The following is a 13834-nucleotide window of genomic DNA, read 5'->3' as shown; positions in this document are numbered from 1 at the left end:
TGATGATGATGATGATGATGACATGCATGAACAAGAAACGAAGTGGTACAAAGTGTGCAAAGGATATGAAATAAGAAAAAAAACACAGTAATGGATGCAAAATAAAGGTCAAGATGATCAAAGTACAGGCGAGTTCGTAGTTACTTTTGCTCATGGGCAGAAAACGGTACCTTGATTATAAAAACCGAGATTAAGGTATTAGTGAAACACGGTGAGTTGGTCCAATCCGTGTTCGAAAATCTTCGGCAAATTCGGGCAATTTGTGACACGAGCGAACTACGAACTTGCCTGTAAGGTAGGGTTTCTCACGGGCAAAGTCCAATGTCAGTCATATCACCACAAACATTTTTCCTTTCATCCCTGCTCATGCCAAACATTGTCTCTCAGACCACCCCCCATCAAACCTGCACCCGTTAAATTGATGTATGCCTCCTGTGAAATGCAATTTGGTGCTGGCATAACACTGTTTGACGAACCAGTTACGTTTGACGTGTCGTACGTGTAGTGATAGCACGTGCTGCTCACGTCACATCTACGTGTTTTTCGAGTGAACGGGTATATTGAACGGTAATGACAAAGGACCACTCTGTTAAAACAAACTGCACAGTTATCCATCTACAAAACCACTGGTAGACGGGTGGGGGTTATGACATTGTCAGGCGCAAGCTTTGATGAAACAAAAACGTTGGTGTGGGTCCGTATGTTAAGACATGGACATCACATACAACAGAGACAAGCAAAGACAGATTGCCTAACACACTGGGATACATCTACCATCTTACCCATGGGGACATAATATGTGTGCTTGGATGCCGATAGTGGATATTCAGGGCACACACAGTAAACACTACCGACAGCGCCACCATCAGAAGCACACAATCGAAGTATTTGGCTATAGAAGTGCGACAGAACAAATCAAAAGACGCCAGAAGAAAAACATGATTATTCGTCATACACAGGAGACCAACAAAGAAATCCACTGATGTGTGTAATATCTGGCTGAGGGGGTAAGAATTTTCGGAACAAAACGTAATGGAGAGGGATGGAGATCGATATTCCCGCGTCGGAAGTTCGTGTCATCGCCTTGTTTCCAGATATTATGTCACGTGATACAGTCGCTGGCAAAGGAAGTGTAATAATATCTTCAGCACTGAACTTTCCTTTCCAGTGATCATGAGTTCTACAGTGGCACATCGTGAGGTGAATAACATAAATGACATTAACAGTGAACAAAGTGAGCTGTGAATAAAAGAACCTCCCACATTATTACATTAACAAAGACACATCAGAGCACTTGAATGACATAATGCATTGACCTTCAACTTTTCTTGTGGATCTTGCATTTACAAACGTATTCGTGATACATGTCTCTGCTATGCTGTTAATGGTCGATTACAAGCGGCGATTAAACAAATAGTTCAGTCTCATCCCACTTATCATTGACATGTCTATTCTAGGTTTGCTCATCACTGATGGAATGTGCTGTTCGGATGGCCGCTGATTGGGCCAATCAGAAGTCCATTAATCAAGAGAACATAATTGATCAAGAATCTCGTGTTCCATGATTTAAAAACTGGAAGAATTAGACAACTTTAGAGTTTGCAACGTGTCATAACGATGTCTGGGCACGCAAAGGGCACGATCGTATGGCCAAGTGTAATTCTTTTGCATCCGGGATAGAGAGGGAAGTTTGATTGGCTCATTAATGTCTTTGCGGCGACTGGTTCAGACGACTTCCGATTGCTAGCAGCGTTGGGGAGATAGCGCTATATACAATATATATAAAGATACACGTACCAGCCAATCATCCGACTGTGTGCTGGTTAATTGAAACTCGGAAGAGATTTTGATTCTCTTTGTTAAGTCTACTTAAAATTTGAGGGTTGTATAAGGGGACGGTCACGTTCTCTATAAAAGAAAACGATGTCTTTCATAGAACTGCATGAAGCCTTGTCTTCCTGTAATTTGGCAAATTGTAGATAATCTGCACGCAGTACATCACATGCGACCAAATTTGCCCTTTGCTACCCAGACCAAACTTTAACGTTACTAGATTATTTTGCTCTAATGAACTAAATTACCGTGTAGCTATTGCTTCTCATCGAAAGAAATAAAACCTGACATTAAAGACGCGGTCCCGCTAGCGATTGCTTACCGATGAGGGGAACGGACATGGAAGTGGCCGGCATGGCTTCGGCGACAAGAAGCATGAAGACAGTCAGTGACAGCAGAATCGTAATGCCTTGAGAGGAGTAAACATGAATAATCATTTCAACTGACATTTTCATTCCAGGCGGAATCTCACCAATCCCCCTTTTTTTGTCTTTTTTGTCTTTTCTTCTTTTTTTTTTTTTGGGGGGGGGGTGTTTTTTACAATTGAAGGAATCGTTTGAGTTTCAGAACACAATCTGCACAGGATGCAGATATGGAAACCTACTGTACCGTATTGGTTTTTGAACAGAAAATACGTAAATCCTTCCACTCTATCTTTATTCTCATGCTTTATTCTTATGTCTATGACGTCATCCACTCTTCTTAGGCTTGATTATGATATATGTTTATCTATTTCTTTACCTATTGTTTCTGCCGACATTGTAACGACGTAATGTCTGTTGTGATGCTGTGATCATTATGAAAATAAATTCGATTTATGATCAACGTTGTGGATGATCTACCCAAGATCATGACCCTCTTTTTTTCTCACCAAACGATAACTTTTCGCCACTCTCCACCGGCAAAGTGAAGCCAAGCAGAGCAAGAGACGAGATCACCATACACGGCACGAGAATGTTAAGCGTGTAGTATAGCGCCCTCCTCCGGATGGTAATCGTGAAGCGAATGTCGACATACGGCATTGGGCAGCAAGTGTAGTACTGGACTCGCCTTTTGACGGGCATACCTGTTAGAATAAAGCCCCATTTAGGAATGTACGGCAATTACATAATGATGTAATAAATTTTGTCAGCGATTTATACGCACACAAACGATATTGGTGGATAGTAATGGTGTACAGGACCCGGTACAGGATACGACACTAAGTTTCAGCACGTGATACGTGAATCCGTACATTGGTTTGTTCAAACAGTAATACAGTCAGCAATACAGTCATGACTTCACGTAAGTGAGAGCAAAAGCTGCCATGGACGATTTTTTACAATGCAGTACATAATGTCCCAGGCCAAGTCGCGCGGCGACTACAGTCACTGCTCAGGGTGTTGCAGTGAGGATAATGAAGCAAGGATACTTGGAGATGACAAGAGGGAGAGATAGATAGATAGATAGATAGATAGATAGGTAGGTAGGTAGATAGATAGATAGATAGATAGATAGAAAGAAAGAAAGAAAGATAGAAAGAAAGAAAGATAGAAAGAAAGAAAGATAGATAGATAGATAGATAGACCGATAGATAGATAGATAGATAGATAGATAGATAGGTAGATAGATAGATAGATAGATAGATAGAAAGAAAGAAAGAGAGAACACATGTTACTTTCTCTTCACCAAACCACTGACTAACCACTAAAAACACGATTTCAGTGTACATCATAATGATTCTTACTCTGCTCTCTTAGCACATAAATTCTGGCCCGAATGATTCATTACCATGACTATCGTCATCATCAACACGCCACCACATCAACAGCACAAAATAAGAACAACAGCAGCAACAACTGCAGCTTCCACGAGATATACTGCTCGAGGCAATGTCCAATGTGGATAGAATTATAGCAACGCACCAATCAGGTTCCACTCTCCGTTCAGCACGAAGTTGGAAGTGTCGTTCAGGGTCGATGAATCGTTCAGAGGGTGGAGGTCGACCGTGTAACCGTCGTAGGTCCATGTGCCGAACTTGATCTCGCAGTGTTGCACATCGAATGGGAAGTAGGTGACGTCGATGGGACACGAAGTTTTGAATAGACCTGGTGGAATCCATTCGCATAGCCCGTGTTCAGAACACGTCACTTTAGTGTGGAACGTTGGGTCAAAGCGGGAATCAGCGCTGAAAAAGGCGACAAAAAAATGAGAGCAGTAGAAAAAGTAATGATTGATAGCAATCTTGGAAAGGAATAATGAAGTCTAGATGAATCAATCTTTAGAAGCTTACAAGCGTCACAAGAAACAAATTTTGATAGAAAAGGAGCGAGAGCATAAAATGCTCCTAATTACAGTTGCCGTTGCATTAAAAGGCTCACTTTGTCCTGAGACATGAATTACAGACATAATAACAAATATCCAAAGTTGTATTCCTGGCCATGCGGTAATTTCTGTTGTAGATAACGAGAAAAGAAATGTTGCATATTCGATGGCATGTATGATTTTCTTTTTAGGTATGAAGTTTCTGGCGGCAGTCATATCATGAGATAACTGGAAAACAGACATTTGGCCAGCGGTATTTCTCTCCATCTGCCTGTCTATTTGTCTGTCTGTCTGTCTGTCTGTCTGTCTGTTTGTTTGTTTGTCTGTCTGTCTGTCTGTCTGTTTGTCTGTCTGTTTGTTTGTTTGTTTGTCTGTTTGTCTGTCTGTCTGTTTGTCTGTTTGTCTGTCTCTGTGTCTGAAGGCCATCATACACAGTGATCCAGGGTGGAGCGCACCAGGCGCACCCCCTTTAATTCTTGTTAAAACAAAAGAGAACCTCCTTTAATTCTGTAAAGGTGCCCTCCTCCCCCCCCCCCCTTACGGAATTCCTGGATCCGCCCCTGATGCTGAGGTTTAAATCAGTTTCTTACACAGTTAGAGTACAGTTTAGTAGGGTTTAGAGAAAGGTTTGCTGTTTTTTGTTTTAGAATTACACGTCCTCGCAGGTTCCATCACAAAATATCATCTATTGCATCCACAGCTTTACGTTTATGCAGCAATAGATTTTCCCACAGACAGGTAACCAGACGGCTGAACAAAGTGACTTGAATATCTGCTTCGGCAAAAAAGCACAGAAGACCACTTTGTCAACTTACAAAGAGCCTCTGGATAGAAATGACAAATGAGTTTCCATTTCACTTGCTTCTTTCCATGGTATGTCGTTTCAATCTATCTATTTTGTTATTATGCTTATTCTTCTCCTCATTATTATCATTAGTTGTAGCAGTATTAGGAACAGCAATAGTAGCAGTTGTAGTGATAGTATCATTGATATTACATTTATTATTATTATTATTATTATTATCATTATTATTATTATTATTGTTGTTGTTGTTGTTATTATCATTATTATCTTCAATATTATTATCATTATTGTTATCGTCATCAGCATTATATGTAGAGTGAGCAAGCCTCGCACGGACTGTGAGACTGTTTAAGATGACCTTTATAACGGAAATTTCAAACGGATATGCATCCATTAGTAATTCGCCTGTGGCGACTTTGTGTCTCCGATTTGTGCGTGAACAGAGAGGCGCATGAACAGGAAGCAACCAAACGCACCTGAAGCGCCATTATGGAATGCTACATCATAGTGTTGTCCTTGCCAAGGAGCTTGTTTGTTTATCTGTCCGTCTTTTGACAACTTTATGCTTCCTCCCTCCCCCCAAAAAAACACCCACACAAACAAACAAACAAACAAACAAATAAACAAAGACGTCGGGGAAGGCCGACAAGCAAGGAAGGAATAACTGATCAGTTTTTGGAATTTACTATCTGGTTGTTGTTGTTACTATCTGGATTAAGATTCTTTCTTCCCCGAAAGGAGTTCTCTTTTATAGAACGAATCGTTAATAAGGAGCAGTTTCGACAATGCACTACGCGATCATAAAATACAGAGAAACCTCACAACAGGTTTCACAGAACCAACCACTTCGTTCTGAATATTTTTAGATCTTAATCCACTTATTTGATGTTGAAGTTAACTGTAATATTTGGAAACAAGACACACGCTCTTTGAATGTTGCTTTTTGACGAGTACAGTTAACGGTATACAAATATTTATTATTCAAGTTTTTACATATCATTTTTCACAATTCACGTTTTACCCACATTCATAACTTGACACAAACTGAATACTAGTACATGCAAGCTTGGACCATAACAGGTAGAGATCAAAATATACATGGCCTATATAGAGCTGCAGACAAGTGAAAAAAAAAGAGTGGGGTGCTATTTGTGAAGTAAGCTAATATACAACCGAATGGATAAAGTCTGAAGGTACATAATGTCATGAATGTTAGTATAATATAGGTGGAAGAGAAACTTACAATAATTTCAAGTATCTATGCAAATTTGTTGTGAGTAACCTGTACTAAAACGTAAAACGCTTGTATTTAATATACATTCATCAGGACAGAAGAGAGAATGAAACACAACAGAAAACCACAATGCAATAAGAAAAACCCCAACAAAAACGACAACCTATAAAAAACAAAAATGAAAGAAAGAAACAACCAAACAAAACAACCTTAACAACTTGAAATCTGAACTGCAAACCTATCTTTCCAGCAACTTTGTGAATAACACTAAGTAATGAGTGACATATTGTGGGAGCCAGGCGCCTTCGACATGTTCTTTACATACAGACAAATGGCGCTATATAAGTACTGTTCATCATCATCATCATCATCATCAACATCATCATCATCATCATCATCATCATCAACATCATCATCATTATCAACATCATCATCAACATCATCATCATCATCATCATCGTCATCACATTCATCAACAACAACATCATTGTCATCATCATCATCATCATCATCAACATCATCATCATCATTAAACCAACAGCAAGCATAATGCCATGCTGGACCTCTTTCTGGTCCTCACCTGTTGTAGACCAGAATGTCTGGTACCCATATCTTGCTCGGTGGTACCCTAATCTTTGTCAGGTTTCCGTACTCGGACGAATTCCACCGGAGAGTCGGATCGGTCCACTTCTGTTCCGGCATGAGGGGAAAAATAACAAACCAACGAACAAACAAACAAGTTAACAAACAGAATAATATTCACATGAACTCGTATTTCTATAGCACTCCACTACCAGTTAAAGGAAATGTTGCCATTGATTATAGGACTTTCACAAAAACGGTTGTTCATAAAGCAACGACTGAATTTTAATCTATCACTGTAGCTATATTTAATACGGGCACGGGTGCCGTCAAAGAAGACTGGAGAAAAGAGAAGGTCATCTTTTGTTACGTATTCTAATTCATTTGGTGATCTTCTAATCTGAATTGTCAGTCGGAACGTATCCCTTTAAGTTGATCTTGAATCGCAATATTTGTTTCCACTAGAAAATTTGTTCGTTTCTTTGTATCCTCTTTTTGTCGTTCAACAAATATGAAGTGACTACCTACCACTAATCAATCAAAAACTACTTTCATATGCTCCATCATCATTTTATGAAATGCCAAAATGAAACAGCAATATGAAAAAACATGATACGCCTGCCGTGTCAAGTTGAGTTTGTTGCAAAACGGAAATGTAGAACGTAACTAGATTCAAATTATAAACAAAGAAAACAAAATTGAGATTTGGAAAAACAAACAACCTAGGCTTGATCTACTTACCACCGTCATCCACAGATTTGAGATAATCTGCTGGTTCTTCTCGTCCTGTGGTGTTCGACAAAAAAAGAAGAAGAGATAATTCTTCATTGGCGTGTGTTACTTCAATCTATCGAGACAATAACTGACATGACATGAGATCGTATAGGTGGTACCACGTATCAGAAAAATCATGAGACTCTTGTAAACATATCTGTTTACGATGTGCCCAAGCAGATTAGCCTCATCAATCAATATCACTATAATATAGTGCTCAAGGAATGACAAAATCTATCAAATTTATTCAACAATTCTCCTGTAACATGACTTCAGCTTACGCACGAACTCGAGGACTGATGTTTCGACATTTGAAATGATACCATAGTAATATATCCATATTCGGTGTAGGTTAATTGATATTCAAAGTTAATCATAAGTTGTCTGAAGAAGACAGCAGGAGATATTGTGACAAACAATATCGAGAGAAAGAGAGAGAGAGAGAGAGAGAGAGAGAGAGAGAGATGTTAAAATGTGTATAAGGAAAAAGGCGAGTGGAGGGACCCACTTGCAGTCACAAGAAATGTCAGGAGGTGGCAATGCGATTATCAACCAGAAAAAGGTACATACAGCTTTATGTAATTTGCCGAACAGTCACTTCTACTAATGATCACTGCTTATCTTCTTACTCGTTAAAGTAGTGATTAGACCGTTGGGTACAACATAAGATCATTACACTTATTTTGAAACATCAAACAGCATTTACTTTAGACGGTTACTTTCATTATTTTATTCTTGAGGTTCGTTAATCTGCAAATGAAATAGGGTTCGTTATTCCGACGGTTCGTTCATCTGCAAATGAAATAGGGTTCGTTAGTCCAACGGTTCGTTCGTCCAAAATGAAATAAGGCTCGTTATTCCAAAGGTTCATTGATCCGAAAATGAAAAAGATTCGTTATTCCGAAGGTTTGTCATTCCGAAAAAATGAAATAAGGTTCGTGTTTCCACAGGTTTGTTAGTACACATCTTCTTTTCAATTTCGGATTGATGAACCGTATTTCATTTTCGGAAAAATGTTTGTTTCTCATCATTGCTCTATCGTTGCCTCGAAAGGACAGCACAATCGTTCCCTTTCTGCAGCTTTGGCTCAACGCTAACGTCTTGTTGTGATATGAGGTAATATTGTTTTTAGATAGTGTCGACGCTTTTGCATTTTTATCGTCCAAATGTGATATATATATTAACAACGTTTGACTATACATCGTGGGATCAGTCAATTGTTGTCGTAGCACGATCGCTTGAGCAGAGGGGCAAAGCTGTTTTTTTAGCCTGATCAAAAAGCCGGCCTTGCGACGATTTTACAGGGATAAAACTCAATGTCAAATAAACGATATTTATAGTTTTCCTCAAATAACATGTGAGTGTACGGTTAGGCAATTCCTGTGAGACCCAAAGTGTGCAAGACTTATACATAGCTCTGACAACTATGCCTCACAATGCATTGCGTAATTTGGTCTTCAGTGCCTTCTGCCGACATAAAATAATAGAGATATCATCATATACTTGACATTCTGGTATACTTCCCATAGACCCTTAGAATCAAACATGAAACGATGAGAGGTTGGGAAATGGTCTACCCAGCTGATATTCAGATTTGTTTACTGAAAAAAAAAAGGAAGGAGGAAAGTGCTGAAAAGAAAGTAAAGTATTGAAGTTAAAACTCCCCATTAAGATGCACGTGTATTAAACATGAAAAATATTTAATGAAATTGCAAATAAGAGTTTAAACCAGCTCCAGAGAATATAATTCCCGAACTCACGGAAAAGATTTGTGCAACATAATTCCACGCCTATAAATTTGGGGACCTTCAGTTTTACAAGCGTTAGTTTTTATGTAGGCCCATTCATATTTCTGTTATTTCCTTGTGACACTTTTAAATCATGATATGACCATTATACATTTATGTTCAGAATGCTCTGTTCTTTTATCAGAAGACATGGTTGTATATATTTGTATCCTTACTTATTGTATTACTGTCAATTATTTTGTAATTTCATTGAGAAAGTGGAAATATGAAATACATTGAAATGAACTGAACTGAAGTGAACATAGAGCGAGAATACCATTTTCTCGTCTATTTCGAAAACCTACCGAAATTCGCCGAACAGGCCTGATATTTGTGACGTCATTGAATGGAATTAATAAGCAAGAGCAGACTACGTCCAATAGATAATGCACAGGTTCAAAGGTGTAACAGTTTTTCTTGGCGAGCGTTTTATTGATATTTGGCAGGGATAAATGCCATACCAATGCAAAGTGAATCTAACGCTTTTCCGTGTCATTTGAATTGATCTGCTTTAAATGCATCAAAAGTAACAATATTTCAAATAGAATGTAAAATTCCATGTCTCTCATGTACTTACCCGACCCGAATTGTTCGGCAAAATTCATTGCCAGCATTTGCTTGGCCTTGCTACTGTTTGAGTTATGCATTCAGCCGCACTGCCGCGCCGGGTGGTTTGCTGTTCATTTACATTCACCATTGTTAGATGGGCTTTTCAAACTCGAAAATGCGATGACCCTTGATTCTACAATCTTAAATATGCCTTTCCAGTGATGGTTTCTAAGCTGGCCACTGGTAAAGTAGCGTTCTGTGTCACCTTTCCTGTCGAAGAATACCACAATCAGCCTAATTCGAAGTAATTTAACCTCTTCTTTAGTAGCAATGAATGCACTTATGATTTGTGTTTTAGCTGTGACATGTCGTCTGCTGTTGTTAGATTGATCCATGTTATGACGTCTGTAAAATCTTCGCCGAATTTTCCCGTATTCATCTGAAGTGCTTGCATTACCGCAGACATCGTATGAATTTTCTCTCTGCTCCTGTTGCATTTCCCCATGTGGAATGAGCAAAAGTCTTACATTTTGTCCTTTCCAAGATTCTAGCATAAACACAGCATATATATATATTTGTGCCAAATGGTGATTTTCTTTGAATGTTCACTTTTATAACAACCAAAATTACAAGCTCATAAGCTCTACAGTATATCTCATAACTAACACTTCGGCCAAGTCATTTGTGTTGTAATTTCTGCTCGTATGAAATTTACGCACGTAGAAATGATAGGGTTAACCAGAGGAAACGTAGAAAAACAGCAAACCAAAGTTCAAGGTGAGCATCTATGACATTTAAACAAAATCTTTGCCCGGGCCGCGGAGTAGCTTTGTTTTTGTTTCTGTATTATGTTCTACTCTGGACAGTTTCGAACTCTCCAGCGCTGTTGCGCCTTGTTGTCATTCGTGTGGCATTTCAAAGTCGACATGACGTGGTACTGAAAGTAGATTAGCCAGTAAAAGTCATTACCATCATTGCGCCAACACCGCTGCGAGAATGCATCATTAAGATTCATGACAATTTCAGATGGCCTGTATACATACTATAGCACAGCGGCTTCGGTAACCGGCGACAATCCAATGCAGATATCAAGTAACACATGAACTACCATGGCTCTGTAACAAATGTTATAACTAACATGTATTCAGTCTTTTGTCGAACATGTAGTTATCTATTCAGTTTCAATTTCGATTTCAATCTCGATTTCAATTTCAATTTAGTTTCATAGTTCTCAGTGAAAAAGAAATCAAATGAAATAAAGTAAAATGAAAAACTGATATTCAGCTAAGATGTACAGTAGAATATTGCAACATAATTATAGAACATGGTGGTCAATCTATGAAAGTTTGAATGTAAGTATGAATCCTAAAGAAATGTGATGGAACCTTCTTAAAACCGAGCTAGTTCAGTGTATGTCCAATTACTGCATCGAGAGTAAAGATCAAGATAAGGAGCACGGATACAACATAGGACCAAAGTATGGAAACAAAAAGAAAAGATGAAAATATGTGGGGATTTGGCAAATTCTTCTCAAATACAGATTAGGAGAACAAGTAATAAATAACTTTCTCTTAGCCCCTCAGTTGACTACCAGCTAGATCTATCATTTTTATAAAATAATCAGGTCGAATATTCTGATATGTGCTACATTCTTCGGTATCAGCCAGCCATAGATATACATTTATGACACTAACATTACTGATGCTTTACATTGTTTGATCTTTCTAATATCTTAAAATACCAGAAAAGTTTTACCAATTATGTTATTATACATCTAACAATAAAAAGACTCTTGAAAATTCTGCAACCAACGCAGACAATAAAATATAATTAAAGACAAGAAAATCAAAAATATAGGCATATGCTTCTATTTATAATATATATGTTTATTTTTACTGGAAATTTTGTGTATACTTATGCATGAAACATCAACAACGAATAGTACGATGATAAGTAGACACAGCACTGATCCACGTGAATATGTTTTCTGTGATTTGATGGGTTAAGTAATAACGTGAAGCAATCTCAAAATGGACGCATTTCCAAAGTAGCCCATCATGCCCTGTCTAATGGGCAATTTTCAAATGAGGTTGCTTTGAACACATCGTGGAGTTATGTTTAGACAAATTTCGACAAATAGGTATGGGATGATCGTTACGATTTCAAAGAGTATTATCATGATCGCAAAGTGCACGGATGGAATATCTGTTATGTCAACAACGATGCCCAGACAGGAGCCACTGGATCGTGATGAAAAATAAATTCATAGTCTGACTCACTGCAAAAACGAAAGTTAAAACGACGACTTTCCTGTGACGCAGCTAGGGAAGGAGCGGGATATCATTGCAATGATATAATCACGATTTCTTACTGGGAGTCTATACCATTTAGATTGTACATAATTTGATATTCATGACATTTCATGTCATGACATAAACTTGATACCCACAAAACTACTCTCTTTTTGTTTCTGTTCCTGTTTTTAATTGCTTCACGTGACACGTAACTTAAAACGTAATGACAATAAATGATTTCATTTGATTGTAGTATTATATGCTTCAAAATCTTGTTAACAATTGATCTATTTGATAACTATCATTTCATTATTCGGTGACAACGAAAAAAAAAAGAAGAAGAGCGAAGCCTATTGTGGGCCGGGTTAACGTGGGGTCAAGAGCTAAAATTATAATTCGTCATTTCCATCATGGTATCATATCAAGAGATTTATATATTCTCATCATGGTGGTTTATTTCATAAACGGGGCAAGGAGAGGGGATTTACGACAATATCGATATACTGAGACAGAGTCCCCATTAATGAAGTAGGACGCAAACGTGCACCCATTGCGGAAGAACAAACACTCGCGATGATGCATGCAGGGTTGGTATGTTAACCACGCACTGCGTGGATGTGTGCGGGACTATAGCCAGGAATTACGCACAACACAATTTCATATTTCAGCTGCTATATTCCACTGCATTTCTTGGTGTAAGGAATTTGTCCTTATGCGTTACAGTTGATTTTTTTTTACCTCATGGCTAGAGCTCTTGAACCAATAGTTAGTCGTTTATAACATTTGACTTCTTAATTTTACAATTATGCCATCATCGGTTGTCAATGTGAACTCGTTCCGACAAATTCACGTCTGGGGTTTCCATCACAGCAGAATTTTAACCTTCTATCAAGGCGTACTGCGAACATCAGCTCCATTCCTACATCATTTTGATGGTGGGCAATACTTGTAGGTTTTTTTCTGTACTGGAAAACGTGGACAAAGTGAAATGTCATAGAATACCCACATTTTACGATTAATCCACGATCACAGAGCATACACACATTGCATGCACACATGAGAGAATGTGTTCGTTTTCTCATACATACACACATAAACAGAAAATCACAATGGAATGCAATACTTTTGCAGTACAGTTTTTTTTTTCTTCATGCACCTGATGAAAATGATAAAGCATAATCTTGCCAGTATAAACTCTGGCAAATCAAATTTCGAATTGGATGAACCTCAGGTCTTTGGAAGGACAAATCTAAGGGGCAAATAAAACCATGGACCTACAACGAACAAACGCACGTCCCACACAATCAAGATACACATCTGTACAACGATCCCCCTAACCCTGCAACGCTGAGGTACTTGGCTAAGTTGTAGCTAAGGTCCAATACTGAGTGTATTAGTCACAAAATGAAAGTACTGTTATTTAGATGCAAAATTGCCGTCAGGTCGTCTTTGGTATATTTTGCATCCACTCTCCTATTACAAACATTTGCGTTCAAGTTGCAAGGGACTAGCACTTACCGCAATTGAAGTTCGTTTTATTTTTACAACACTGACTATAAAACGTGATATCCCTCCTAGCAAGTTGGCTGGAGGTCGATCCGGTATAATGCCTGATTAATCGACGTCATCATAACACAGTTGCGCCATTACATTTTCTCTTTGTGTGTGTGTG

At 38.4% G+C, this 13834-nt stretch overlaps 1 protein-coding gene across 5 annotated transcripts in view; it reads right to left on the bottom strand.

The window, feature by feature from the left end:
• Window positions 1–13834, bottom strand: part of LOC139710208 (neuronal acetylcholine receptor subunit alpha-7-like) — a 95783-nt gene that overhangs the window by 10678 nt on the left and 71271 nt on the right. For all 5 annotated transcript variants that reach the window (XM_071622138.1, XM_071622140.1, XM_071622137.1 and 2 more), the window contains 6 exons: window positions 7500–7544; window positions 6757–6866; window positions 3738–4000; window positions 2705–2899; window positions 2156–2242; window positions 783–892 (listed from right to left, as the gene is read on the bottom strand). In XM_071622138.1, coding sequence (XP_071478239.1) covers window positions 783–892; window positions 2156–2242; window positions 2705–2899; window positions 3738–4000; window positions 6757–6866; window positions 7500–7544 — 810 coding nt within the window. The remainder of the gene's footprint in view (window positions 1–782; window positions 893–2155; window positions 2243–2704; window positions 2900–3737; window positions 4001–6756; window positions 6867–7499; window positions 7545–13834) is intronic.

Source organism: Diadema antillarum, unplaced genomic scaffold, assembly GCF_040938485.1.
Source record: "Diadema antillarum isolate AM-2024a unplaced genomic scaffold, OU_Dant_1.0 seq00001508_RagTag, whole genome shotgun sequence".
Lineage (NCBI taxonomy): Eukaryota > Metazoa > Echinodermata > Echinoidea > Diadematoida > Diadematidae > Diadema > Diadema antillarum.
This window is presented reverse-complemented; position numbering and strand designations above follow the sequence as displayed.